Source organism: Lepisosteus platostomus, chromosome 23, assembly GCF_059453375.1.
Source record: "Lepisosteus platostomus isolate fLepPlt1 chromosome 23, fLepPlt1.hap1, whole genome shotgun sequence".
NCBI lineage: Eukaryota > Metazoa > Chordata > Actinopteri > Semionotiformes > Lepisosteidae > Lepisosteus > Lepisosteus platostomus.
Window position 1 is genome coordinate 11,984,473 of NC_142633.1, and position 27,369 is coordinate 12,011,841.

Below are 27,369 nucleotides of genomic sequence, written 5' to 3' on the forward strand. Positions count from 1 at the left end.
TGACCAGACTCCCCTTTTGTTTGGAATTTTACTTATTTTAATTATTTTTGGCTTAGTTTACTGCCTCTTAACTCTTTTGCTTAAAAAAAAAAAGCCAATGCATTCGTTGGTCATGAAAGGGGAGCTGCAGTCCGAATTTCCCAGACTGGTTATTAAACCTTGACGACAAAATGAATTCATTGGCATTATAGAAAAAATTGTGCAAATTTTGAATAAAGGACAGAATCGTGAACTTTGTGAGAGTGTTGTGAGATACCATGTGGCCGCAAAGCGTAAGGGAAAAGCGAGAGTTCTCACGACTTGCGATGTGATGCAGCCCTTCGTGCTCACTAGTCACTGTAATGTGATTGTATGAGCAACTTAAGTACAGGTTGTGCAGCAAATATTTCACCACAGAAAGTTGTTTGACGTGATCTGCATGCAGAGTTAAGAAGTAAGTTCCATTTATCTGCAAAATTGTGTCGGAAATGAGAATATTTTTTATTGGATTAAAAGAGATGTATTCACAACCCTGCTTGTTAAAATTGTAATGGGGCCACATCACTTCACCAGAAATTTTGTTGCCTCGTTCTGAATTACAGAACATGGCACTGTGCATATCTGCAAATTTCATCTAATTTGTGATGTAGATTGATTACTTTTATTGTGATTGAAGTGCACTCATCAATGCTGATTTTCCTAACCCAGAAATATAATAGCGTTGCAGTTCCCCTTTAACGGATGGGAGTGGGGGCGGGGGTTGTCAGCTGTCATGTGGTGAAGGGGGAGTGGCAGATCGCCCTCCAGTTTAACCTGCTCTCGAACCCTGAACTGCAGAGCTGAGGCGTGGATACGGCGGATATATTGGCTGAGGTCGCGCAGCCCTGTGCCATCCGGGAGCACACAGACAAGAAAACATGTCTTGACCATCGCCTTAGCCGACTGACCCTGGTGCCGAAGGTCATGTTCATAATTAAGAGGAGCTGGAACAAAGGCAGTGTAAACACCAGACTGACCCCGCCTTGGCTGGGCCACACTGCCCCCTGGACACAGGAAACAGCATCACAGCCCCTGACTCTCCTTTAGCATTACTGAGCGCCTCAGAGGAATCTCTGCCCAGTCCAGAGATAACACTGTCATTATTAGTCAGTACAAAGTATTCACATTCATGTTTACTGTACAGGTCATTAAGACCTCAACTGGAGGGAAAGAGAAGGTGTAGAGAAAACAGGCTCTGCTCAGACGTGCAGCTGTTCTGAAGAGCGGACAGGGCTGGAGCTGTGAAGATCAACCCTCATGTCCAAATGGTTCGCCCACGGCCACAAAGCCAGGTTAAAACACGTTTCTCCCTTTCATTTAGAACTTCTGTCGTTCAATGCTGTTGGTTGCGGAAAATCACTGATGTACATAAAACAGATCCCACAAGATGGGCAGCATGCACGAAACTTAGCATCACCTCAGCTAAACGTAAGACATACAGTATTAAAATAGCTTAGCTAATGGTAGTATCTTCCATGGTGTTTTTAAAAGTACATCGCGACATTTGCATTAAGTTTTTGGCTTATTGTCTAAACATGATCACTGTGTTTTCTGTAATGCTTTTAAAGACTTGTCATGATTTCAGTTCCTTCTGGTTGAGGCTATGCTGCCCTGAACAAAACAAGGTGATTTACTCCCCATAATGCCTTATTGTTCTCCAGAGCAACTAGTCAGGCTACTAGTACAAAACAGCAATGCCCTGCATGAGCCTCAGGGACAGATAAAGCAGCAGGAAGAGTGAGAAGGAAAAAAACAAATAAAGGATGTGAAAGGAGAGAGTGTGTATGCAGGTCTATACATTCAGTGAGCTGAAGTCGCTGCAAGGAGAGATAACAGTCTATTACCAAGGCCTGAGCCTTTCTGCAGTTTGCAGTTTCTGTACTGAGATCGCAGCCCCTGATCTAGAGACTGAATAAAAAGCAATAAACATAGTTAAAAGGTTAGCTGCAGAGGTTCTGAGACTGGAACGGCAAAGAGTGTAAAAAAAGTCAGCTGACTAGAGTAGAATTGACTGGACTCTTATATGCTAAAAACACCTGGCCGTTTCTGCTCATATAGATCATTATATGAAACCAATTTGCTATACTGTCAAATACATAATGTCTATACAGTCAAAGGAATGCAGTGCTCCTGTGAAATTCTGTTATTTTAATCAGAAGTGCATTAGAATGAAATAACTATGCTTTTGTCTTTTGTCTGATACTTTTATCTGTATATCCTTATATTGATTTCTTGAAACTGCTTAACCACCCAAGACTTATTCATTGGTAAGCTCTTCAGGCTCAGTGTTTCTCAGGGTGGTAATGTTGCTCCCAATGACAGCAGTATCTCGACTGCCTGCCCTGATCTGCTCAGATCTGCTCTCACAAGCTCAGCAAGGCTAGACCAGGTCAGGCCTGGGATGGAAGGCCTCTCAGGAAATAAAAGGTGCTGCTGTAAGTTAAACAAGCGCTGTATAATTGCAATTAATTCTTAATTATTATTTTTTTTTTAATTCCGCGTAATGTTCTGCAGGCGTCTAAATTAAATGTCTCCTACCGCTTGTCCGCCCAGTCTCACATTTTCTCAAAATCTTGAATTTTTTATGCTGCTTCTATCATGCTTGCTAATCCTCCTAGTTTAGTACCATCTGCAAGCTTGACTATCTCAATAACTATATCAGAATGTAGACTGTGGTGGGCCTAATAAAAGTTCCTCTGATATATCATTAATTTCATCTCCCCAATTTGAGCATTCAGCCATTTCTCTGTTTTCTGTTCACAATTCAAATACACCATCTCTCTTTAATGCCTACCACCTGCAATTCAAGAATGAACCTTTAATGGCGGCCTTTATTAAAAGCCTTCTGAAAATCTGAAGAGGCCATATGCTTTATCATTGTTACCATTACTTGTTAGGAGAATTCTATGAAATTTAAGTAAAACCTATCTCTCCTAAATCCATGCTGACCACCCTCTATGATCACATTGTCAATCAGATCATCCAGTAATTTACTTCTTATGGTCACATCCATAACCTTACATGTAAAGGAACTGAGTCTTGCTGAAATATAAGAACCTGGTTTGAGATGTTAATGAATTATTACAGACATGTAAGGATAAACAGTTGGGGCTTCCTCTTTGCCAAACAAAATGGAATGCTGTTGACTTATGGTCAGAAGTATTTCAGAAGCCAAAGAAATGTTTCAAATGCTTTGCCTCAGTGTTGTCCAGGTTTTCGCAGCTGGAGCAGTAGAGCTGTGTAAACCTGCTGTACTCAAAGCAGCAGATGGGTGCTGCTGTCAAAAGAGCACACTTCTGACACCACGCTGCAGTCGGGTCGTGGGAGTGGGAACAGGGCAGCAGCAGCTACAGAACATTAAACTGAACTCCAGGCGTTTACTGCTGTGTTGGGGGGAGGGAGGCCTTTGGAGGCCTAACGTCTTTGATCCAAACCCAAACGTCAGTCATGAATCTTGTGGAGTGAACATGCTGTCTATCATTGTGCAGCAGGATTCACCAGGCAGTGGATTGTTCAGCCACAAATAGGCTAGATTAGCTGGGACTAGACTGTCGTGAGACTGGCTAGTTTTACCTTCCTGGTGATGAGATGCTACAGTGGTGATCCTGCTCCATATGGGAGGAACTGTAGACTAGGTGTTTGCTGTCTGTGCTGGGCTGAGGATGTGAAGTGTGTGAAGCTGCGTTCAGTGGGATCATTGGTTTTATTACAGAATCCCCCCCCCTAAAAAGTACACGGTCAGCTACCAACTGCTGCGGAAAAGAAACAGCGAAAAGGCTGTCTCAGACTCCAAAGACACTTGTCGTGTACAGAGCTGACTGAGCCGGTACTGCTCGGCTGCTGTGAAACAGCACCGCCCGTAAGATTTTCTGTGAGGTTAGGCCACGGAATTGGGACAGCGGAGCCGTCTAGCCGTGACCAGGTGCTGAACGCCTAGGCGGCTGGTGCAGAGAGAGATCGTTTAATTCAGCGCAGTGTAAACTCCGGAAGGACCCTGCGGGGTTTATCGAGTGAGGAGAGGGACGCGTCTCTGTAAACACGCTGTTCTGATTACACGATTGCCAGTTATTTTTAGTGAGACTTCCTTCCCGTGCTGACAGCCAGTCTTGTTTTGTCAGGTGGGATGAGAACTGAGAGCTGGCAGCCCGTTCTGAAATTGCACTGCCTAAGTACTGCTGTTCGAGCCCAGTCTGATAGCAATCACCATCAGATTCTGTGGGGAGCTTAGTAAAACACATTACTGATTTGGAATATCCCAGTCTTGGTGCAGGAGAGCCATAGTCTTTGCAGTTTCATTCGTAAACTTAGATGATCAGTGAGTAGAGATCTGGAAGCATGCTGACTTCCTCTAATTAAACAATTAATTGGTCCAGTTAAGTCCATTCCAAATACACTAAAAAAACACCAGCTCTCCAAGGCCGGTACTGGACACCTCTGACTTAACCAGTGACCAAAAGATCAAAAGCAATTTAACACGCATCGAAGGAAAAACTAAAGCTATCAGCCAAAGTCTGAGCTGCCATTTTAAAGATGAAAAGCATAATTACTTTGGAGTTACAAATGTGCTGCACATCTTATTATTGTATATACTGTACATATAATGTTATTTTTTTCATTTGTATTCATCCGGTTGGAAAAAGGTTGGCTCTTGCCATAGAGGTGTCCAGATGGCTGGACAGACAGTTTTCGTATTCTGCGACAGAGGCTGGGGAGGTCAGGCCTTCAACTTGCATGGGGCAGTTTCCACATACAGTTGGAGACAGACAGAAGTGGGAATTGGCCTGGCGGCCCTGAAGGGACCAGAGCAATGTCGAGTCACACAAAGCAGCCAAGTCTGATAATGCTGACAGAAAATGTGGGTCTTTCACCCTTTTAATTAATGGGAAGCTTTGAGGAGAAAATGCACCTCTTCTGAAAATATGTGCTTTGCAAAATATATAAATAGCGCTGTTTTTTAAATATTCAGAGCCTTACACAATCCAGGCCTACATAATAAAGAGTGTTGAGTGGCTGATAAAAGGCCCATCAACATCCTTCAGATCCCATGGGTCTGCGTGTTGCATGTCAGCTGAACACTTGGCATTTAAAAGCAATGAGCCAGTATGCCTTTGGAATATATTAGGGCTTGTGGAAATACGTTCCTTTAAAAAATTGCCTGAATGTTTTTTTTTTGTGACCATAATAGCTTGGAAATATGATTACGGAAGGAAACCTCTTTCATTTGCTTCCCATTGTGACACTTGGTTGTCAGTTCGAATAGCACTTCAGCAGGGATAAGGACAGGCAGTTCAGAAGAATGACAGAGAAGAGACAGAGATTCGGAACTGACATTCTGAAATTGGCACAAAGCAAGCCACGAGGAACACAGTGCAATCCTAGGATTGGTATCCTTACAGCATATCTAGAACAGAATGGCTCATCAAAACATACACAGCAGAAGGCTCTGGAAGGAAATGTCTCCAATGCACTGACAACCCCTCCAGACTTAGTTTAATACTTTTTCATATACAGTATGTGAATTTATCCATAATGCTATGAAGTAATAATCATAATACATTTGATATTAATATTGAGAAGCCCTTAGCACTCTATCTTAGTTACAATTTAAGTATTTAGTACATAAGTAGATGCCACAGTTTTTTCTTACTTTATATACAGATACATTTAAAATGCAAGACTATGCTAGTTGAAAAGAAAAAAGCAGAGCACTGTGGCTTATTCTTCACAGTGTTTAAAACACGGCGAAGCATCTTTGGCTGCTTGAATTTGGAGTAAATTAACGTTTTGTAATGCTAGACCAGAGGTTTCTAATTTTGGTTCTGGAGGGTTAGTGAGTCTGCAGGCTGTCTAGGTTTCTTTAAAGCAGCCAAGCCTGTACAGCTGGAAAAAACTGTTAAATTAGTCCAAATAAGCGAGTAATAAGATCATTTAGGTCATTAAGAGCTGAACACAGTGACCCTCCGGGACTGGAACTGATCAGTAGACCTGCCTGATTTGCAATGGGTATAAATGTATCTTAAAGACAATCAATGCAGACGTCCTCTCTTAAAACAGAATGAAACACAGTACCTGGTTACTGAGGAAACACTACTAGAATAATACAATCCTCAATCTAGCTCTGGGGAAAATGGGATTTAGACAGGAAGTAAAATTGTGTTTTTCTTGTTAGCCGCGCTCTGTAAATAACTCCATATAAAATGAATCAAAAAATAAAATACCAGTGATAATTTATAAAGGACACTCTGGAATTAATTAAAATGTAATGCTACAATATATTATTCTGTATCTATAACAGTACTGTAGTTTCAGGTGTACGTTTCTTGGCATACTTGACTTTGTCAGAAAAGGCAGTGACAGCACTACAAGCCACCTGGTTAAATTTGAGTTTTAAAAAGCAGAAAATAATTCAACAGTCTTTCAGTCTTGCGTCTTGCATTCGATGCAGCCAGCAATCACTCTTATTATCCTATATGCTACACACTGGGTACTAAACAACCATCTGGAAAAACCCAGAGTCCTTTCCAGGCCTGTTTTTTAAATCAAATGCTTTTCCTAATTGTTTCATATCCTGTAGTGCGTATCCATTGGAAATCCCTAATGTTTATTTAAGCTTTTTCTTTGTTCCGATCAGGATTTTTGTTTGCAGTGCTGATTAACTAAACATTGTAGGACATTGATTTTTTTTCCCTGGGCTGCGGGCAGAACTAGAGAAAATGAGGCTATGGGGGATTATGGAAGTGTCGCACAGAGCTTTGCCAATGGGGATCAAAGCATTGTGCAACACCAATAATCCTCCCCACCACACCCCTTTCCATCACCTTCGGAGAGCTCCTTTCCAGGATCTTACCACAGACTAAGAGATGCTGTCAAATGAAATATTTTGAAGGGTGTTAGTCTGTACTTGTTAGGCATCCTATATTGAGTGTTTCTGGTTGATATGAGTGTAAAAAATGTGTTATAATTCTGGCAAACCAAAACAACAGCAGCCTTAAGTAGCCTTGCACAATGACTCCAAATACAAGATAGGCAAGTACATTTTTGTGTATGCATGGGCTTCATATATCTCATCTACTGTATATTGCACCAAACGGCAAGATTTTAGGTTGTTTAGTTTTACTGCAACTACTAGTATATATCCTAAGTAATTGTAGATCGCTCCTGCATTTCTGTACCTGTTTCCTGTTATGACAATCAGTCAGACTGCATCGAAGCCGCCACTCTGATGAGCAGGCGGGACACAAACTGTATGGTCAGGCACGAGATTGTCGCCCCAGTCGGTAAGCAATAGCCTGAGGCACCCAGAGAAAAGACCCCCCCAGCTACCAGACTCGGCATTTGACCTCAGGGTGCATGGGACTGCCCTTTTGACAGTGGAACGCCTCTGAGAACGCCCCGAAATTCTGGAGAGAGCCCATCACTCTGTGGAGGGAGAGAGAGAGAGAGAGAGGCGAGGTGACCGCTACAAGATGGAGGTAGGAATAAATTACACTCGCAAAGTGTGGGAAGTGGAATGGAGAGAGGGAGACAGAGAAACCAGAAGGGAGAAGGCCAGGGGGACTACTGTAATAGGCAGGAGAGGTTCTTCGGGAACGTTTTTTCCTTTTATTAAAGCCCTACCTGAGCTTTGATTACCCTCTAGGGTCATTTTGTATCTGTAACTCCAGGGCATCAGAATACCGTCAGTACATATTGTACTGCTGGAAAAGTAAACTAAGACAGAAACCTGTTTGTTCTGACCCATGGCCATCTGGTTTCTGAAGGATTTGTGTGAAGAATCCTTCCTTTACTTATAGTTAAGGAAAAAATGTGTTTTCAGTATTGATTTTTTTTACTATTTTAACCTGCTTTTGGGGTAATTCTCCTTAATTCCCACTTAAATACACCAAAATGCTGTAATTATCCAGAATAAATCAAGATGCTTTACGTTTGGCATTACAGCTTCTGGAGTGTTTTGCCTAGTCAGCCTCTTAAACACTGTTTCCAGGTGATGCTGATCACCAATTCAAAGCCTGTTTAAGAGCCAGAGCCAGTGTACATGGGGATAGATCTGGAAAGGAGTGTATTTATTTTTGAAAGTTGTTAAACGAGACCAGTCTTGACAATATACTTTTTCTAGAATGTATATGTATGCAGTGTGCAACAATCACAACAACAATATTTAGAATAATTCTGTCTCAAGTAAAAAAAGTCCTGTACTTGGAGAGCAATGTTTTCCTAAAACTGGACTGATTGGGTATTGCATTTTAAAAGAAAGCATGTAGTTTTAAAAGCAGGTGTGTGCTCATGGGAGGACTGGAGTTAGACAGACCTACCAAAAGGGTTAAAACACCCATTGTCAAGTATAGTAACTTACCTGTACTCTAGGGGGCTGTGTGAGTCTGTCTTGATGGACTGACTTGCGTATTCAGGCCTGTATGAGCCGCACCATACCTGAGGACAAAAGAGAATAAGAGTTTTAACTGCACGCAACTGTAAAAAAGCCCACATCCTCCTGCATTTTGGTAATACATTGATGAAAAAGCCAGGCAGGTAAAAATTATGATGGTCCAGTTGATAATAAAAAAGTTTGTTTTGCACACAATTGCTGGTTTAAATCATGACTGACTCTGCTGCTTTCACACTTTGTTACCTTGAACAGGATATTAAACAGGATGAGATTTAAATCCAAGTGCCTATTGTGTCATTTGAGGATTATGAACTCAAATTTATATTGTCCCAGGAAATTTCTTCATTTGTAACATTCAATCCCCATTTCATACAGTAATAATTGCTTATACTTATATAGCGCTTTTCTGGACACTCCACTCAAAGCACTTTACAGGTAATGGGGACTCCCATCCACCACCACCAATGTGCAGCATCCACCTGGATGATGCGACGGCAGCCATAGTGCGCCAGAACGCTCACCTCACATCAGCTATCAGTGGGGAGGAGAGCAGAGTAATGAAGCCAATTCATAGATGGGGATTATTAGGGGGCCATGATTGGTAAGGGCCAATGGGAAATTTGGCCAGGACGCCAGGGTTACACCCTAATCTTTTCGAGGAACGCCCTGGGATTTTTAATGACCACAGAGAGTCAGGGCCCCAGTTTTACGTCTCATCCGAAGGATGCCCCTGTTTACAGTATAGTGTCCCCGTCACTATACTGGGGCATTAGGACCCACATGGGCCGCAGGGTGAGCACCCCCTGCTGGCCCCACTAACACCTCCCTATTCTGGATGCACCTTTTCCAATTGTACACCAAGCTCCAATTGTGCTGGACCAACCCTGGCCACAGTCATCAATCTTGTGAGTCAAGTATGCTACACTGGTACAGCCATTGGGTTCTAAGTCCTTGCACTACAGTACTAATTCCCCTCCTGAACTCCTTGGACAGTGAAGTCACCACATGATCTTTGATCGCAGCTGATGTGGCTTGCAGCAGATTGCTGATTTGCAGGCAATATGGATGGTGGGGTTTGGAGGGAGTGAGATAAATTGTGTCCAGAGAAACCACACCACACTCTATCCTGAGAACCTTGAGATGGGAATCTTGGAGAAGAATCAAATCTGCTTTTTTCACACATTTGTGCCTTCATTCATGTTAGTGTCTTTTCTGTTCCTGCTGATGGGTGTGCAGTGCTCATGAGTGCTTTGTATTCAGTCAATAACCTTGCTTGTTCTTGTAGCATCTGGGTTTTTTGAAGAGCAGAAGTTCATAACCTTGGGCGTCTCTTGGCCTGACGCTTCAGTTATGAAAGAAATTCTTTTTTGGTTTGATTTCTTTGTTAATTTACAATGCAGCTTGTTTAGTGTGCTTCAGAGATACAAGAAGCACCACCACATTCAGGAGATGTTTGTCAGTGTCTCTGCGGTGCACTACTATTGGTCAATATGGTTTGGCGTGCATGCTGATTGGAGGATGGCAAGACATAATTTGCATGCCACAAGTGACATCATAAAAACCAAAAGGTCTCATTTGAACGAGGCTAAATATAGTCTTTTTTTTGTTCTTTGCTCTTAAATTATTGTCTTACACAAGCTTATACTGTACCATTAATATACATATAGTAAACTAGTTTATCAAAATAACTACTATGAACGTGTAGTGGGTTTATTGTCACAAGTATTGCTTCTAACACTCGCACATCTGTTTAAAAAACTTTCATTGCAAATTGAGCACTTTCGAAAATGGATGAATATTTAAAATACTAATAAAATGTCATGTGTCAACATGAAGCCACATTTTGCTTTGCTGGTGGAGACCTCCTCTTGTTGCAGCGTTTACAGAGTGAAAGTGTGGTCTGATTTGTCCAGTGACACGTCCCAGCGAACTCTCTCCATCTGTGGTAAACAGAGTGGTATTAAAATCATCTGATATTTATCTGCCGCTTATTTGTTTTTCTGCTGTGGTTTTTAGTATTTTTGGCACAGGCACTGACGCAGTCTACAAAGACCCCTGGGGGTCCTTGTATCCTGGAAGTTGTGTGTGTTTTCCTCGTGACTGTTTTTTAAGCGGCACTCTGTGCCTCAGCTGATTAACTGTTTTAATCTGTTTTAATTCTGACAGTGAAAAGAAGCGCTTTTAAATGAAAATACAACTCTCTTGCGTCAGTGCCTCTGTGGCTAACACTGGAGGCATTTACAATATGTACCACAATACATCTGGTATAAAGGCAGCTTCCAGAGGGTGTTTTTAATTATAGGACTTTGGTATGTACTGTACATTCAGCTACTTTAGTTTTAAGTTTTTTACCCTCATGTTACACAGGCTCCAGATGAAAACATCTGCAAGGAGAGCTGGAGGTCAGTGAGGTTCTTAGGGCCATTTCTAGGTTGTGTGTAATGAGTGGAAGATACTAAGGCCTTGGAGACCATGAAGAAACAGAAGTTTGCGTAGTGACCACTTTGCAGAAGAATTGTGCCAGCAGGACCACAGCTGTAATCCAGAACTTGCTACCTTACAGACTGAAATCTTCCCCTTTTCCACATCGCCTGCGAAGCAGCTTCAATGTTGTGAGTGTAATGGCCTGCATTGTGTTTAATGAGGCAGTTATGGTCAAGTCAGGTCAAGTCAGGCCTCAGCACCCCCAAAAGCAGGGGGGTTCCTCACACCCCTTGAGTTTTGGCTTAATGGACTTCTCTCCTTGATTGGTGTGTAGTATATGGCTGGGAAATGCCCTAGAGTCAGTAACAGAATCCTGTTTGGAGTCACTCAGGCCATTTTCACTATGAAAGAAAGACTTAGTGGACTACATTGGTGTGTTTTTAACAATTGTTATGCCCAACCAATTTGGATTTGTCATTTTTTACATCTTCGAGTCCTGTGCAGTATGGAGAAGAAAGGAAGACACGCTCCTACCCATCAACCCCTCAGAGCCTCTCATCTTTTAAACATGCTGCTAGCTTCACAGTGCCTGACAGGAGAGTTTGCACTGACTGGAGGAGACATGCATCCCTCACTGACCTCACTGCTAACCCGCAGATACTCAGCAAGTCAGAAACCCCGACCATCTGATCTGAACCCTACGTCTTGCAATGCTCAGCTAGTGACACGACCCAGGCTTGAACCCACGACATCGGTCAATCTCTGCTCGATTCTCAACCTGTGCTAAGAGTGAATTGAGCCAGGCCTCTTTTCTGTCATACAGAAACGTTTTTTAACTTCCATATTTCTTCTCCAAATTTCACTTCTCCCTCTTCACTGCTCTGTGCCGCCTTTTCTCCCTCTCTCCCCGGTTGTTGGCTCTCACTAGTGTACTGCTGGTCTTTCCATCCCCATATCTGTGTCTGCTCCTCCTGTCTCTCTCTCTCCTGTTTTGTGCTCCTCTGGGAACTCGGAACATTCTTGCCCAGTTCCCCCATCAGCCTCTTCTCTTGCTCCTTTTCTTCTCCTCTTTCGGTATCAAACGACAGCTAAGCATTTGCACGTTCCACACCAAAACACGGCTGTTGAGATTTCAGCCAGTGTGGCGCTCGTCATTCTCTCTTAAAAAGGCAAAGCTGTTGGAAATGTCAGTGCTTTCTCTTGATGTGGGAGGATTAGCAAGCTCTCTCCTGCTTTTGACCTTGTGTTTCTAGCCTGCCGTCGTTTCAGTCGCCGCGCATTTCAGCGCCTGGTGAGTGAAGCAGCATCTTCACTGTCTCTGTGTTCCCTGCCCCCTCCTTCTCTCTCACCTGTGCGAAGTTGAGGAAGAAAAGCTGCTTGTGGTCAAGATCCAGGCCAGGAAGACGGGGCTCTTCCCCTTCTCTCTCCACCCACTTCAGGTATGCCTGCCGGGCAGATGGACACAGGTGATGGATGGGTAGACAGGGCAGACAATGGACACACAATACATTCAAAGATGGGGAAACCACGAAAAGCACTAGAATGATATAAGATTAACATTAACCAGGGCCGATTTATGTTAGCACTAGAGCCATCATTATCGCTATTAGCCTTAGTGATGGCAATTAGAGACCTTACCTTATAGGCTTGCCGGACACCTCCATTGTCTGCGATGTTCTCTCCAAGTGTGCTGATCCCACTGACCTGCCAACACAAAATACGTTCTGTCACCGGCACACAGGCCCCCCCACGTGAGAGACACACTGCCAATGCCTCTTGCTCTGACTCCGCCCTTGGTCTGTTTTTAACTTGCTGCCCCCTGGCAAAAAGATGCCCGAGGTGCTGGCACTGGCTGTGACGCTTGTGAAAGCTCCCAGTGTCCCACCTTCTCCCATTCTTAGCTTAAAGTTGGTTAAAAGAATACACAGCACATACATGCATCACCTCAGACTCGGCTTTCAGCTGGTTCTATGAGATGTGTCTGTTTTTAGGAAATAAATTGGGGAAAAAAAGATGTATTTTTAAATTTCGGTACAGGACTAAAGAAAGCTATGCAGGTCAAAATGTCTTTGGCTTGACTGCAGACCTGTAGTGACCAGTAGTATAACTGTAGCCAGATTCGGTGTGTGTGAAGTTTTGTTTTTTTGTGAGGAGTACATTCATGAAGGGCAGACAGAAAGGAACTTTTGAGAGCTGTGAGTGAACACTACATCTCTGAGCTGCCTGCAGATGGCGCTCAAGATGCAGTGCTGAGTATGTTCATCAATCAGAGTGCCCAGAACAACACCCCAGGATTTCCCGTTAGTCCCCTGTTCAAGCCGCCTGACTCACATTCTGCCCGCCTGCCAGTTTCCAGGTGAAGTTTCCATACTGGTACACCATGCACTGGGACTGCTCCTTAAAGTGCATGGCCGAATAATTGCTCCACCAATCAAACATGTTCCCGTCCTTGTCGAAATTCCTCCCTGTTTTGGAAGAGACACAGCAGAAGGACAGCATCTCATTTTCTAATCAGGGAAGATGAATTATGTTCCAACCCTTAATTAAGGCGCCTCCTGTATTGACCGGTGTTGACCTCATCCTGGAGCTTGAAGTTCTTGTTCTATTGCAACCTGCCTGTTTATACAGTATGACAGGCAAGTTCTCATTTGGAGGGTGATGGAGGAGGAAAAGATTGGACAAGGGAGTATGTAGAGAAGAGTTTGTCGGATGTGGAGAGAAAAAACGCTGATATTTTCAGGGTAGAGATTCTCAACATGAGTGTGAATGTGCCTTAACGTCCAGGTACTCGCAAGGTACTCTCTTTCTCAGCCTTTAGTTCACTGTGAATGCCTGCTTTTTACTTTTTACTTTTTTACTATGTGTTTGCTATCTTGTGAGAGCTAATCACAGTACAACCTGGACTGCTTTACTGACTGGCTTATGCTGTGATCTGAACTTTAATTCAGTGGACTTTGATGTTTCCTATGGCTCCATGTCGGTCGTGCTCTGCTCGATGGCAGTGACGTTAGATGGACTACGCTGTCCGCTGGCCTCCTCTGCGCAGGCTGAGCGAACCGATTGGAAAGGGACGAGTGCAGAGGTCAGGAAGAGAGAAGCATCTGGAGAGATCAGGGGGCGATGCTGGGCGTGTTCGCGTGTGTGTGCGTGCGCGCTCACACGTACCGTTGTCATCAAAGCCGTGCGTGATCTCGTGCCCGATCACCATGCCGATCCCACCGAAATTCAGAGCCTGGGGCTGCTGCTGGCTGAAGAAGGGGGGCTGTAGGATCCCGGCGGGGAAAACTGAGAGGGTAGAGGCAAAGGTTAGCAAACAAAAACAAGCTGAGTGAAGATGATGAAGGTTTCAGTAATGCAAATGGCCTTAATTGTCAATGTTCAGTGCATTTCACTTGTAGTCCTAAGTACTATCATATATTTCTGTCTGTCCAAGAGCAGATACGCAACTGTAGGGTTAGGGGAAAATGTCTTATGTCACAGAGATGTCTTATGTACATTTCTGGGCGCATTTTTTTTTTGTGGTTGTCATTTGAGACCTACCCCATCTGAAACCGCTAATTGTTTCTGTACATCTGGGCTCTTAGCAGTGACCCTGTGCTCCACAGGAAGACTAAGAGGGACAGACAAGACCATGCTGCAAACTCCCCAGTCCCTCACAGGCCAGTGGCCGCTTGTCCCTCACCAGGGGCACTGCAAGCCTGCAGGAGCTGCTGGCTGGCTCTTACCCTGGGGCCACACTGCCAATTGTGTTCATGCCTCACAGTCTTAAACAACTCACCCTGCATGTGGAACAAGTGCCTTTACAGGCTGAGCCACTCAGAGTCCCTTGTGAAAGTATCTTTTTTAAAGAAGACAACCAATCTGACAGCCGATTGCCAGGAAAGGAGGAAATTAATTGCGGTAAGAGAGGACAAAGTGAAGGAGAAATCAGAGAAGACTAAGGTAGGAGACTAAGAGAGACCCAAGGGGAGTAATGACTGAGGGGCTGACAGTCAGCTGGTGACAGTTGATGGGGGAAGTAGACCATGTTCTGTATGGGAATGAGAGTGTGCTAGGGTGAGAAGTCTGCACTAAGTACATTCCCTCCAAACTCTTCTCAAGTCACAAGTCGTAAAGTCACGTACAGAAGCACACCGAGGTTTCTGGCTGGCTTGTTACCGATGGTGTTTTGTCACATCCCCTGTCCAGAATGCTCACCTATCTGGTTTCTGTTGGGGGAGTAAAAGGCATTGACAACTGCTGCCCCAATAATCCACCTGCAAAAAGAATGGAAATTGAGCACAATTGAGAGCTCTTTCACTGGAAGGCTGCCCACTGCCCTTAATCTGTTATCTTCTCATGTGCTATGCCCAAAGGAAAATTTTTTTCATTCCTCCAAAAATGTTTTGATCTTTCCCTCTCCCAGCTGAACATTAATAAGCTGATCACCATCGACAGGAAAACATAGGTTTCTGGGAATGCATCCGCTTTTAATTTGCTGCACACTTAGTCCTTGTCTTACGAGCGTGTTATGTTCCCGAGACTTGTTCATACCTCAGGCTGTTCTGAAGTCGAAACATTTTGACTGAAAGTGCTCTTCATTTTCGCCGCAAAGGTTATTGCCTGTTGTTGTCACTCCTCCACTGCTCAGCCATTTTTACGAGTTATTAACACTCCAAATAAACCCCAGAATCACAAAGCAACAGTTAGATGTTCATATAAACAAACCCAAAGTACACTGAGTGACTCATTGTCTCCAATAGCCTTGAGCCATCCCGACACTAGTCAGTATCACTTTGCTGCTTGCTATTCTACTAGACAAAAATCATTTCTTATGGGAATCAGTGCATATACTTATGAACATCTCAATTGTTCATACCTCGAGGGCAGAGCATACTTTCTTATCAGTGCCGATACATTGCAGGACCCCTAATAATGTTAGGTTGTCTTTACGGCTCTGGTGGACTGCAGTCATTGCCAATGGAGACGTGATCTCTCTAGGTGGAGATAGATGGACTGGAACAATGCGGTCACGTCCCAGTAGACTGATCTGCCAAACTAGCTCAGCAGAGCTCAGCAATGTGCCACTTCCACATTGGCAGACACTGCATTGTGTTCTTTGAAAGAGATCCTGGTATTGCAGGGTGTCTGGCACCCTCACTTGGATAAACTTAGTACAATATTCTTCATAACTAACATCTAGGGGAACTGCATTAGAGAAGTAGCTCATATTTTCACATCATTTTATTCTCTGGGTTGTGTAATCTTTTTTTCACTAATGCTGTCTTCTGCTGTGCCTTTTCCTCTTTCTGCTTCAGCAGAAGTGAAGTCTTTAACAGCTGCACCAGTTAGCAGCAGATTTGCCTCAAACCAGCTCTGAAAAAAAGCTACAACCCGTCTCTTACCGCAGGAAGACACCCGTTGCTGGGTGTTACTCACAGGTCTGGGTCAACTCGCTCCCTGAGCTTCCTCAGGCTCTTCTGCGCCCCTGCGTGCAAGTTCTCCAGGATGTTCTCAAAGTAGTTCTCCTCGCTGAAGTTCAGCTGCAGGGAAGAGGGAGGGGCGTGGAGCCGCTGGGGTCACGGGGTCACGGCAGGAGCACGCGTCGCAGCACAGAACTAACACACAGCGTGTTCATTTGTGGCATCCCTTTAACCTTCCTGTTAGGGTTCGGGTAAAACTTTTTCCGTTTTGGAATCAGCCTTATGTTCTTTAGGTGGAAATCGGCATTTCTACAAGCATGAGCTTGACGAGAGAGCTTCAAGAGCAGTGAACACTAAAAAAGCCCCCCCCCCCCACCTCCCCTGACCTTCTCCCCCTTCCTCACATGTGCGTATTCCTGATCCAGCTTGAGGTTTTTCTCCTCCAGGATGTGGTCAGGATAGCCGATCTGCTCCTTAATGGCCATGGCCTGCAAAACAGAGCAGCAGCTCGGTACCCAGACACCTCCTCAGATCACATTAAGAGCTGCATACGTTTATCACTAATCACCCCTCACGGACGGGTGACTTTTGTCCTACAATGAAACAGCACAACATTTCTGTTTTCATCTTTAGCTGCTGGTTGCTGTGGCCAGTGTACAGTCGTGGTGGTGGTGGTGGCAGCGTGCGGTGGACGACAGTGCATCTGACCCCTGACCTTGTCTCTAGCCTTCTGCTTGGATTGCTCGTCCATCCAGCGCAGCTCCTCCAGTGTCTCCACAAAGGCCTCCTGGATCTTACTGATCAGCTCCCTGACCTGATGGCAGGACACACAGACACACACAAAGACACACAGCTGCTTCAAATAGCGACGCTGATGTGCTCCACCGCCAGGCCCACCGAGGCCCACACTGAGTCTGCATGGCAGAGTACATATGGTCAAAGAGTGATCTCGTTTATAATGTAACCTGTTGCAATTTAATGGGGGCCCTGAGAGTATACACTAGAAATGCAGAAAGTTCAGTGGTCATTTTTATGGATCAGTTTACAGCGGATCACGTGGATATCGATAATCTGGCTTCTCACCATGCGTTTGCTCTCTCCGGCGAAGGTCTCCCTGACGTACAGAGCGCCCACGGCGTTCTCCATGTTGCTCTGCACGTAGCGCACACAGTCCCGCCAGCGCGCCTCCTCCACTGTGGTCCCGTACAGCGCCTGGCCACACAGACACAGACCCTGAGCGAGTGCGATCCTTGGTGGGCAAGGCAAGCACCACACGACTGGGCACAAGAAGTGATGCATTGATGAGTGCATTCTAAACCACAGGGAAAGTAAAATTCACACAGTAATTTGTAAAACCTCCAATTTATTAAATTTCCAGGTATGCGGAGCACCATATTCTGCGATGGAAGGCATGAAGCGCCCTATGACATTGTAAACAAGCAGGCTTGTGAATACATCTCTTTTAATCCAGTAGAAATATTGCTCTCGATTTATAGATGGTTTTGCTACAAATACAACTTACTTGTTAATTCAGATCACGTTGCCACATTTCTGCGGAGAAATGTCTGTTGCACAACCTGTAGTTATTCGCTCGTACCGTACAGTACATCGCATTATATTAGTCATTACAGGAACTAGTGAGCGGGAAGGGCTGCTTCACGTCGCAAGTCAAGTGAATTCTCACTCTCGTGACGAGCCCAGTGATTTGCATAAAGATGGAGACTATACATTACTTTGACAAAGATCACAATTTTGTGCTTATTTGGAATTTGTAAAATTTTGAGATAGCGGTCAATTAATTTATTTTGTCACTGAAATTGAATAACCGTTCTGTGAAATTGGGACTGCAGTTCCCCTTTAATTCACTGAAGTAGATTTGCCAACTGAAAATGCGTCATCATGCTAAGCTAAATGGATTAAAGGTCCTTGTTTAACTTAGTTGGCTGTGGTGTACACCTGAGCAGACAGGGTACAAAACGCCCTTCTCTGCCTCTGCTAGAGTGTGTGCTGTGCATGTTGTATCAAAGCCCATTCCCTGCTCCTTGCGTGCTGATTGGATGGGGGTCAGTCTTGCCTTCCTGTAGTGTGCTCTGGCGTCCTTAAAACGGCGACTCAGGCTGCTGACTCTCTCCATGACGAGCTGCCAGGTCAGGTAGTTCTGCAGTGTCCTGGTGGAGAGAGCAGACACAGGGAGAGGCCTCACAGAAACATGCTTGACTATTATTCACACGGTAGGTTAGAGGGGTGCAAAAACCTTCGGAATTTGTTTGACACTAACAAATGCTTTTGCTTTTAACATGCATCCATACACTTCCTTTAGTTTGAAAAGGATTTTGGGGGATTTTTGGTAAGCCTTTAAAGACCATCTGTAGACAGCAAGGACTGTTCAAAGAAATAAGGAAATCAAAGCAATTTTGTGGCTTGGCTGTTTGGGTTTAATTTAAAATAAGGATGGTGATAGTCTATAGGATTTCCTACTATGCTAAACAAGCCTGGAAAACAGCACACTTGCAGGTTAACTAACTGTATAGCTCTACAGTCCCAGTATAACATGCAGTGCCCTGTTTTCTGGTGAAGCTCACTGCAGGTAACTTGCTATTTATGTTTGGAGAGCAGTACAACTCATTCCGACACAAACGTTCATGTTCGCGTGGGCTTGCAATCCGCTCTTGAGCCCAGCTCAACAGATTCATCTTAATTTCTGGCCCTTCCTTCCTCTCACCTGGTGGAGTGTTTGGCGAGGACATCTTTTAGTTTCTGTAAGTAGGGGGCGCCATAGACCACCACCTCCTCCTGGGGTTGCACCTCAATATTGACACTGGACAGCACCCCCTGCACGAACCTTGTCCAGTTAAAGCCCTGCACAGCAGACCACAGAGAAAGAAACTGTAAGGATCTGAGAACGAAGCCCTGTGGCCTTTCCGAAGGAGCCAGATGCAATATTGTTTATATTTATATTGTGTAATATGTTAGCTAGTTTTTGTAAGTATATCTACCACTTAAAATAACAGTCTCAACACTGCTGGTTTTAGCAGTATGTGATACACTATAAACCAAAGTATTCAAGTACATTAAATTCTGTTGCAATCAAACATGAACTCCATTATATTTCTTGTTTGTCAAAGTATTTTTTTCCTGTCAAGTGTAACACGAGTACTAAAAAAACAAATTAGTAGTAGCAGTGGACTGTGAGCTCTGTTTTGTTGTTAGAAAATATCTAGGAGGGCACTACACACTACGATTCCCAGTTCAAGCAGGTGCTCCTAATTCTGACACAATTGGCAATGGTTTCAAAAAATATATTCATTATGATAATTGAGTCAGATCGAATTTCCAGCCCGGACATCCTCTTTCACTGTTGCTTTCTATCTCTGTTTCAGGTTCGAAGGTGGACCACAATGCCCACCATATGCTGGAGGCAAACTCACATTCAGACCGAACTGCTCTTGCACCTCCCTCAGCGCCATCTTGTGGTAGAGCAGGGTAACATCGTGCCGCTCCTCTACAGGGGAGGTGGCCTGTGGGCACAGAGAGGGCAGTCGACACCGCACATCACTACCAATAGCATCAGAATTTTGTCTGCAGGCCTCACCTTGGCTATATTAAGAGCTTTCAGCACAAGAAACAGCTCCAGCGTGGTAAAAAGGGACTTGTGAAAGTCTACAATGGTTTGCTTGCTCCTGAAGGATTGAAAGTTCAGTTTGATCACTTTATTTCAGTTTTTTTTTCTAGACGAATTGTTAAAAGGCTTAGACGTGTAGTTTAAAACATAAAAAGTAAAGTAACAAATGAGATGAGGCCATTCCATCCATCTAACTCCTTTTGATTGCTTGTAGTTAAATGAGGCAAGGATCTTATCCAGGTGTGTCTTAAAGAAGCCAGGATATTCATGGCTGGGTAGCTTGATCCAGATATAAACATGTTTTATAAAACTATTCCAGAATCAAAAAGGTAAGGACTAAATGAGATCATGAATGTGTTTATGCCCTCTTATTGGATGGTAGTAGTAAGAATCAGTCACTCGAGTGACAGAATGAGCAATGTTGTGGGCTGGCCAGCGCTGAACTGGGCGTGTCGCGGCTCGAGATAGCTTTCCCGCCCTGGGCGTCGAGGGCGCGGACTCACGTTGGCGATGTCCGTCTCCAGCTCCATCACGCCCCTCATTTCCTCCCAGACCTGCTCCTCGTCCCGCGTCAGGTTCCTGTCCTCCCGGGCCATGCGCGCGATCGACACCATGAACTCCAGGTAGGCCTCCCGAACCTGCCGAAGAAGAGCGCATGCTCAGGTGGGCCTGGCGCTGCTGCTCACCGCTCCTCTTCCTCGCCCGCCCGGAAGAGCAACACTGGCGCCGCCCTTTGCGAGACTGTCGCACAAACCAGGCTTTTCATTCTTGACTTGTTGACACTGCTAACGAGCTGGTTAACACAAGAGATTTTGATGGGACAGACTTAGAATTCAGGCAGTGGGGAGTCTCCATCTCCATCATTGACAGCAGAGAACAGTCAATCCTTGGTTTAATGGGCTAACAGAGAGGTTAGTCAAAGTCTGTTATTGCAGAGTACCCATTAAAACATTAATTATGTTTTTTTTCCACCGATAAACACACTCTTATATGATACATCTTCATATACAATATCCTGTATATCCTTTATGGATCTTATGACATTTTAGCAATTGCAATCAACACATTTAAAGTGTCCTTGTGTTGTACCTTTTCATCATATATGCACAGGCTCTTTATTATATGTGTAGTAAATACTGTACTGTATAAAACTTAAAGCATATGAAACGCACCAAACCATGAGCTCTTGTGTTTACTTTACTCTTTTTTCAGGTCATGATTCACGTGATCCAGTGATCTGTATAGTGCCAGGGAAAAAAAACAACACTTAATGTTGAATTTGGGCAGTCTGAGGCGCAGAACTGGGTTAATGTACTTCCAGATCATGAATGCGTGACGTACAGCAATGGGTATAAAAGCACGAAATCCCCAGAAATGTTAATATGGGACAGAATGTGGTACACTCGAGGAACATTATGTAGGTCAGAAAGAGTTGTTTATGAAGATTGTTTTTAAAAATTTTCCATTGCAGCTTACAAGATAAACTAAAAAAGATTCCCTGTTATTGTCTCGAGAGGAAATTACCCGTTTGTAGTTCCCATCATTGAAGTAGTAGTCCCGGGATGGCATTCCTAATCCAGGCTGGTCGATCTGGGAATACAGGAGAAAAACATAGTTAGGCTTCTTCTTCAGAGAACCTGTAATGCATACTCGGTTCAAATGTAATACGTTTAGTTTAGTATTCTGATGTGAAAAAAGAACTTGGTGGTTAACTTTTAGAAAAAATATGAATAATGTTCTAGTCCAATGATTTTTTTCATCCTTCTGGTTAGGGGTATTGAAAATCTGCACCCCGCTACTACACTCCCTATGTCAGCACGGGTGGACTCTGGGCCTGTTTTCTGAGAAGTAAAAGGAAGATGTCCTCCGTCTTTCCTAACCCTTGGAATCAGGTACACCTTCTATATCTTTTTGGAGCTTCAGGTCATTTTCTGAAATTTGTTGGCTGCTTCGACTTACTTCTTGTACAGCTCTGTATGTGGTCTGCCCACCTGTGATGTGAGTGCCTGTGATGGGCTCAGAGATGGAAATATGAAAATTCGTGGAACATTCGTTCATGCACTGAAAAACATCTTTCTGGACTGGCTGCCTGACGGTAACCCGGTAGGGACAGTGTCAGGTGGCCAAGCTGAAAGGGTCGTCCTTACATAGATTATGTGACGACTGGAGTCGCGGTCATCCGTCCACACAAACAGGTCCACCAGCACCTTCTTATGGAAGTGGGAGTTGAGGGTGGCCAGGATATCCTCCAAACTCCACTTGTCCTCTGTGAGGGTGGACAGAGAGATTGATACACCGGTACCCAATATAGATACACTGATGTCTGATGATGCTAATATTGCAGAATCAGTCTGGGATCCTGCATTACATGACAGGACAAGATCCTTGGTCAAAAACCTTCTGGCAACTGAAAGGAGTCCTCTCATATATATATATATGCCATAATAATATAATAATTATAATATATAATATATATGGCAATAATAGCCATATATATAACGGTATAACCGTTCTCTTGTTCCCTTCTCTTCCACACCAGCACAAAAAGGCATTTAGCACACACATCTTGCACAATCAAGATGGGACATCTGTATTAAATTCATAAACAGTGTGTACTATGCTGGTAATTACAGTATATCTCTAAAATGAAGGGTACATGCCAACTGACATTCAGAAGCAGAGGATGCAGAATTTGGCAATCAAGAGCTAACTAGATAACTAGCACCATTCGACCTGGACAGAAGAACTCCCTCCTTCCCCAATAGTGTTCGGTCAACCAAGGCTCCTTTAACTGGGTGAAGGCAATGAGTTGCTGTAAATTGTGATAATGATGTACAAGCTGCAAATCAATCACCCCGCTTAATTTGTCCTTGAATGTCGTTGAAAAATATTGACCAGATGCTTAGAGTGTCAGTCTGTAGAGCTTTTACTGATTAGATTCAGACACTGGATTTTCTTTTATTTTCTGCTGTGGGCAAACTGCCCACTCCGAAAGGAATGAATAAGACTGGGCATGTTGCCCACTACAGTAAATCAAGTCCCCTGTGTGTGCTCCTCTTGCAGAAAACCACATGTTTTTAAATTGTGTCTACCTATCATGCTATCCCAGTCCTCTGATGCAACAGGCCATCCTCCAATGACATCAATGAGCTTCATCAGGGGCTGGGAGTCTCTCTTCTCTATTAGACCTGCAGGGGACAGCACAGGAAAGCCATCAGCCAAATCCACGTTCTCCAATTGTCAGCAGTGCAAAGAAACTGGTAAGCTGTTAGTATGCCAGTGTATTTGTTTCCATGCATTGGGCTGCCACTATGCAGAGACTCACTTTCGTTCATGCAGGAGATGTACAGAGTCTTGGCTTTCTGGAAGGCCTCCCTGTCCTGTTCATTTGCAGTCTCCAGAACACCTGTCAGGGAGAAACAAACCAAACGAGAATCATTGGATTGTATAAGCAATGCTGCCTCCTCATATAACTTCACAGACAGATAATGTATCGCAGGCACATCAAATTCTTAACCTACTTAATCCACAAAATAAGAAAAAAGGGCAGGTTGGTTTTCCTTTCCTGTGTGCAGTGATGAAGAAGACACAAATCGAAACTCTCCTCGGTGCTCACCCTTCAGGATGATCTCTAGCTCATCTCTCAGGATGTCAAAGACACTGTAGCGGGAGCTGGTCTCTGGGATGACATGTCGCTCAAGCCAGCCCCCACAGGCATACTGGTAAAAGTTCTGGCATGGCTCCACCCGGGGGTCCATGTTCTGGATGAGCCGGGCCGCTGAAACAGAGAGAAGAAGGGGAGGGTGGGATACAGGGGTGACTAAGCCCCTTGACACATCAGTTGCCTCATTTCTGTTGACTTACTCTCAGCTTACGCTGTCTTTGAAAAGTGACACAGTGACTGAGCAGAGACTTAGGCTGAAATAATTAGATGTGCAGCTCTCCCCAAAACAGAAATGACTGTAGGGCAGGTATAGGCTGTAGTGCAGGTATTGGCAGTTTATGGCAAAGGCCGTAAAATACCCAGCTGCAATTACAGGAAAGTGGGCAACATGGTGGTACAATGATTGTGCCTTGTAATGCTGGGGCCCTGTGTTCAATTCCTGGGGTGCTATGTGTGTGGTGCTTCTATGTTGCCCCCATTTTTGCGTGGGATTCCTATGGGGCTCCAGTTTCCTCCCACAGTCAGAAAACATTCGGGTAGGTTATTTGACTTCTGGGAAAATTGGTCCTGTTGTGCCTGCCCTGTGAAGGACTGGCATCCCATCTAGGGAGGAAGTACAGAGAAGCAGTGGGAACACGCCAGAGGAGAAAAGGGCACTGTTTGGGCTGGTCAGGCAATTCAGAAAAGAAGGAAGAATGGAACAACAGTCAGGACTGTGGTTTTCTAAGGGTGGTCGTGTAGACATTTCTTCCCAGTAACAGAAACCAACAGAGACGCAAAACACTTTGCAGGAACACTGAAGAGGATCTCTGTAGGTAGAATGTTTTTATTTCTACCCATCTGTCTGCATGAAGTATATCTGTGCATACCTGGAGGCCAGGTGATTAGACTACAAAGGCTGAGCTCTTCTATTGGTGAGACGGGCACCTACCTGCAGTGACACAGCCTGGCGTGGTGCACACATTGTTGACACTGGCTCGGTAGGCGGGCTCTGAAGGGACAAAAACATGCACAATCTTGAAGAGACACATACCACACCGTTCTAAAGGGGCAGAAAATGCACAGTTCTGAAGAGGCAAAAACCACATGATTCCAAAGAGTAAGAAAAACTCACAATTATAGTAACTGTCGTCTGTGTCCCTGCTTCTCATTTAGAGTTCCTCTGGAATGTTGTTGCTCCCCTTTTGGGATTGCAACAATTTGCTGTTTATAAGATGAACAGATTTGCGAAACATTAGTACATGTGATTGTTCCTTGCGTGAGGACATGGTTGATCATTCTCATCTGACAGCCTGTATTTATAAACAAGAGTCAAAGCAAATCGCGGTGCTTTACTGGTATTGCGATTCTTCTGTGACCAAACTGAGTTTTCTCCCTCAAGCTTGTGCCAGTCAGCACAGTCACAGTCACAGATGACCGGCGAAACACACACAGCCTGCAGTTGTCACTTAAAACGGATCGGATGGCTTTGACCAAAAGGAAAAGATTTCAAGGCCTGAAAATCTTGCTTTCATTTGGCAAACTAGTGTAACCTAATTGAAAACACAGCCGGAGATATTAGAAACTAGCCTAGGGTGCTAACTCAGTCAGTACTGCCTCTAAATCACAGGCAGCCATGATCCTTTTTTGCACTGTGTTGAGAAAGACTTACTTTATGTGCACTTAGTTTGAATTGGTTGTGTCAGCTCCGTGTCAGGGCTTAGCAGTACAGTTGATAGTTGTGGTGATGATGAAGCCGCAGTTGAAATCAGGAATTTGAAAGAAATGGAGCTGACCCAGGTTGGCACAGTGGTAAGCAGTACTGCCTAGGGCAGTATTACAGCACTAGGGTCCTGGGTTCAATTACTAGACCGGCGGTGCTGTGTGTGTTTGCTTGGATAGCCTCCAGGTGCTCCGGTGTCTTCCCACAGTCCAAAGACAGACTGGTAGGTTCATTGGCTTCTGGGAAAATTGGCCCTGGTGGGAGCGTGTGCTGTTCAGCTCCCAGCCCTTGGTCTCCACGGCAACGGACTGCGTCCGCACTTGGAGTAAAACGCCTGGTGCCCTGAAAACTCATTCGGAGCAGCTGCTCATGCCATCTGCCCCCACTTAACAGGTAATTAAGGTAATAATTATCTTATCAGCTCCAGGTTACTGCTCCGCCCATGGTTCGGTGCTCTGTCATTGAGTTTCCTACTGGGTAGGGAAGTGCTCTTAGCACGAACCAGCCTGTCAGCATTAGAGGTATCCAACCAATTCAGGCTATCGACTCAATCCCGAGATCACAGCCACCAGATCCCAGGTCTGTCCCCTTTTCACTATGCCCTCACAGCAACCAACCAGTCCTGGGTCTCCAGTCCCCTCTGCTCAGCTGCACTGCGTCGTCCCTGTTCTCTTCTGCAGGGCACGGTCCCTGTGTCGTCCGCCTTCTGTCTGTCTGTCTGTCTGTCTGTCTGTCTGTCTGTCTGTCTGTTTGCTCAGCCCCTCCCCCAGATCTCGCCTCCGTGTAGCAAGCTTGTAGACTCCTCAGCTTGCCCTACAGCCGTGAGTCTTTTCAGCTCTGCGCCGCGGCGTAACGTGTGTGTGGCTGTGTGCCTTGTGATGGACTGGCATCCTTCCCAGGGGTGTATCCTGCCCTGTGCCCATTGCTTGCCTAGATAGGCTTCGACTCCCCCGGGACCCTGGACTGGATGAAGTGGTTAGAAAATGGATTGATGGAGCTGACCCGTGATCAGCAGCAGAGTGGCCACACCCAGCCTGCCCGGGGGACTAACTAATCTTCTCTCATTTAGCTTCTGGTGGGTCTTCTTTCCTGTGAAACACGTTTTGGTTTCTCAATGGAATGTTTGTGGAGATCACTTTGCTACGCCCCCCAAAAAGCCATCCCGAAAAGCAGTAGTTTCTTTTTTAAATGTGATCTGTCTGAATGGGGCAGAAGGGAGAGGTGAGCTCTTACTCAAGGCAGGGAATACTCCCAACAAGCCGAATCCAAAAAATCACGAAACAAAATCCCTGTCGATCATTTCGCTGTCAGGCTAAATAAATCTGTACATTTTCTTGCTTTAATTACGGTCAGAAAAAGCTGGGATAAAAAGCATAACAAACAATGCTGTCTGTTATCTTTTCTTTCGAGTCTTACGGTAACTTCCCATAATATGGAGCACGAAACGGGTGGAGTTCGTTTCAGCGATAAGGAGTGAGCGAACGAGACAGTGGTCGGAGGTGAAGCAGTGTGTGTTTGGGCTGGGAAAATATTATTTAATCATCTCTAATTTAGAAATACTGATGGACCTGTAGCTGTCGCCCCACAGGCTGACCGATTCCACAACTTTTGTTTACCGTTTCAGTGCAAAATGTGCCCCCATATTGTACAGCAAACAATGGAAACACGTTAAGACACAAAATAACAAAATACACCTTTCCTGTGAGAAGCAGGAAACCAATGGCTTACTCGAATAGTTAGTTTAATAATAATAGCCTTTTCCCTATAAAGAAAACGGAAAGTTATATTTGGAAAGGACAGCGAGTGTTGAATAGTCTCACATAATTTTTCCATTCCCCTAAAACGCGCCTAAGAAAAGTGTTCTGACTTCAAACTCTTATTAGAGGTGTTAAAAATAATGTGACGGTGAAACAAACCAGAAACCCCCTTACAAAATGTCTTTCACTAAGAAACAGCCCCCCTGCCGGTTGAAACGGCCTGTCATCGGCTGTTAATTTCACGTCTGACCGCTTGACAATTTAACAAACCTCCTTCCAGCGGCCAGGGGCGCACTGAGGCGCGCCGCGGGACGGGATTAGGCGCTCGGCGGGGATTGCGGTGAGAATCGGCTGTTAAACCTCGCCATTCTCCCGCACTCACTCTTCCACTCTC

At 44.7% G+C, this 27,369-nt stretch overlaps 1 protein-coding gene across 6 annotated transcripts in view; it reads right to left on the minus strand.

Moving 5' to 3' along the window:
- Positions 1–5,447: 5,447 nt before the first annotated feature.
- mmel1 (membrane metalloendopeptidase like 1) overlaps positions 5,448–27,369 on the minus strand; it is a 36,833-nt gene continuing 14,911 nt past the window's right edge. For all 6 annotated transcript variants that reach the window (XM_088617559.1, XM_088617563.1, XM_088617564.1 and 3 more), the window contains exons 3-23: positions 24,448–24,507; positions 23,469–23,630; positions 23,178–23,258; positions 22,945–23,040; positions 22,000–22,118; positions 21,377–21,442; positions 20,356–20,490; positions 19,659–19,748; positions 18,953–19,089; positions 18,305–18,398; positions 17,314–17,442; positions 16,946–17,044; positions 16,635–16,718; positions 16,247–16,350; positions 15,026–15,084; positions 13,994–14,113; positions 13,160–13,293; positions 12,467–12,532; positions 12,178–12,273; positions 8,372–8,448; positions 5,448–7,437 (exon numbers count right to left, since the gene is read on the minus strand). In XM_088617559.1, the coding sequence (XP_088473685.1) occupies positions 7,338–7,437; positions 8,372–8,448; positions 12,178–12,273; positions 12,467–12,532; positions 13,160–13,293; positions 13,994–14,113; positions 15,026–15,084; positions 16,247–16,350; positions 16,635–16,718; positions 16,946–17,044; positions 17,314–17,442; positions 18,305–18,398; positions 18,953–19,089; positions 19,659–19,748; positions 20,356–20,490; positions 21,377–21,442; positions 22,000–22,118; positions 22,945–23,040; positions 23,178–23,258; positions 23,469–23,630; positions 24,448–24,507 (2,108 nt within the window). In that variant the 3' untranslated portion in view covers positions 5,448–7,337. The remainder of the gene's footprint in view (positions 7,438–8,371; positions 8,449–12,177; positions 12,274–12,466; positions 12,533–13,159; positions 13,294–13,993; positions 14,114–15,025; positions 15,085–16,246; positions 16,351–16,634; positions 16,719–16,945; positions 17,045–17,313; positions 17,443–18,304; positions 18,399–18,952; positions 19,090–19,658; positions 19,749–20,355; positions 20,491–21,376; positions 21,443–21,999; positions 22,119–22,944; positions 23,041–23,177; positions 23,259–23,468; positions 23,631–24,447; positions 24,508–27,369) is intronic.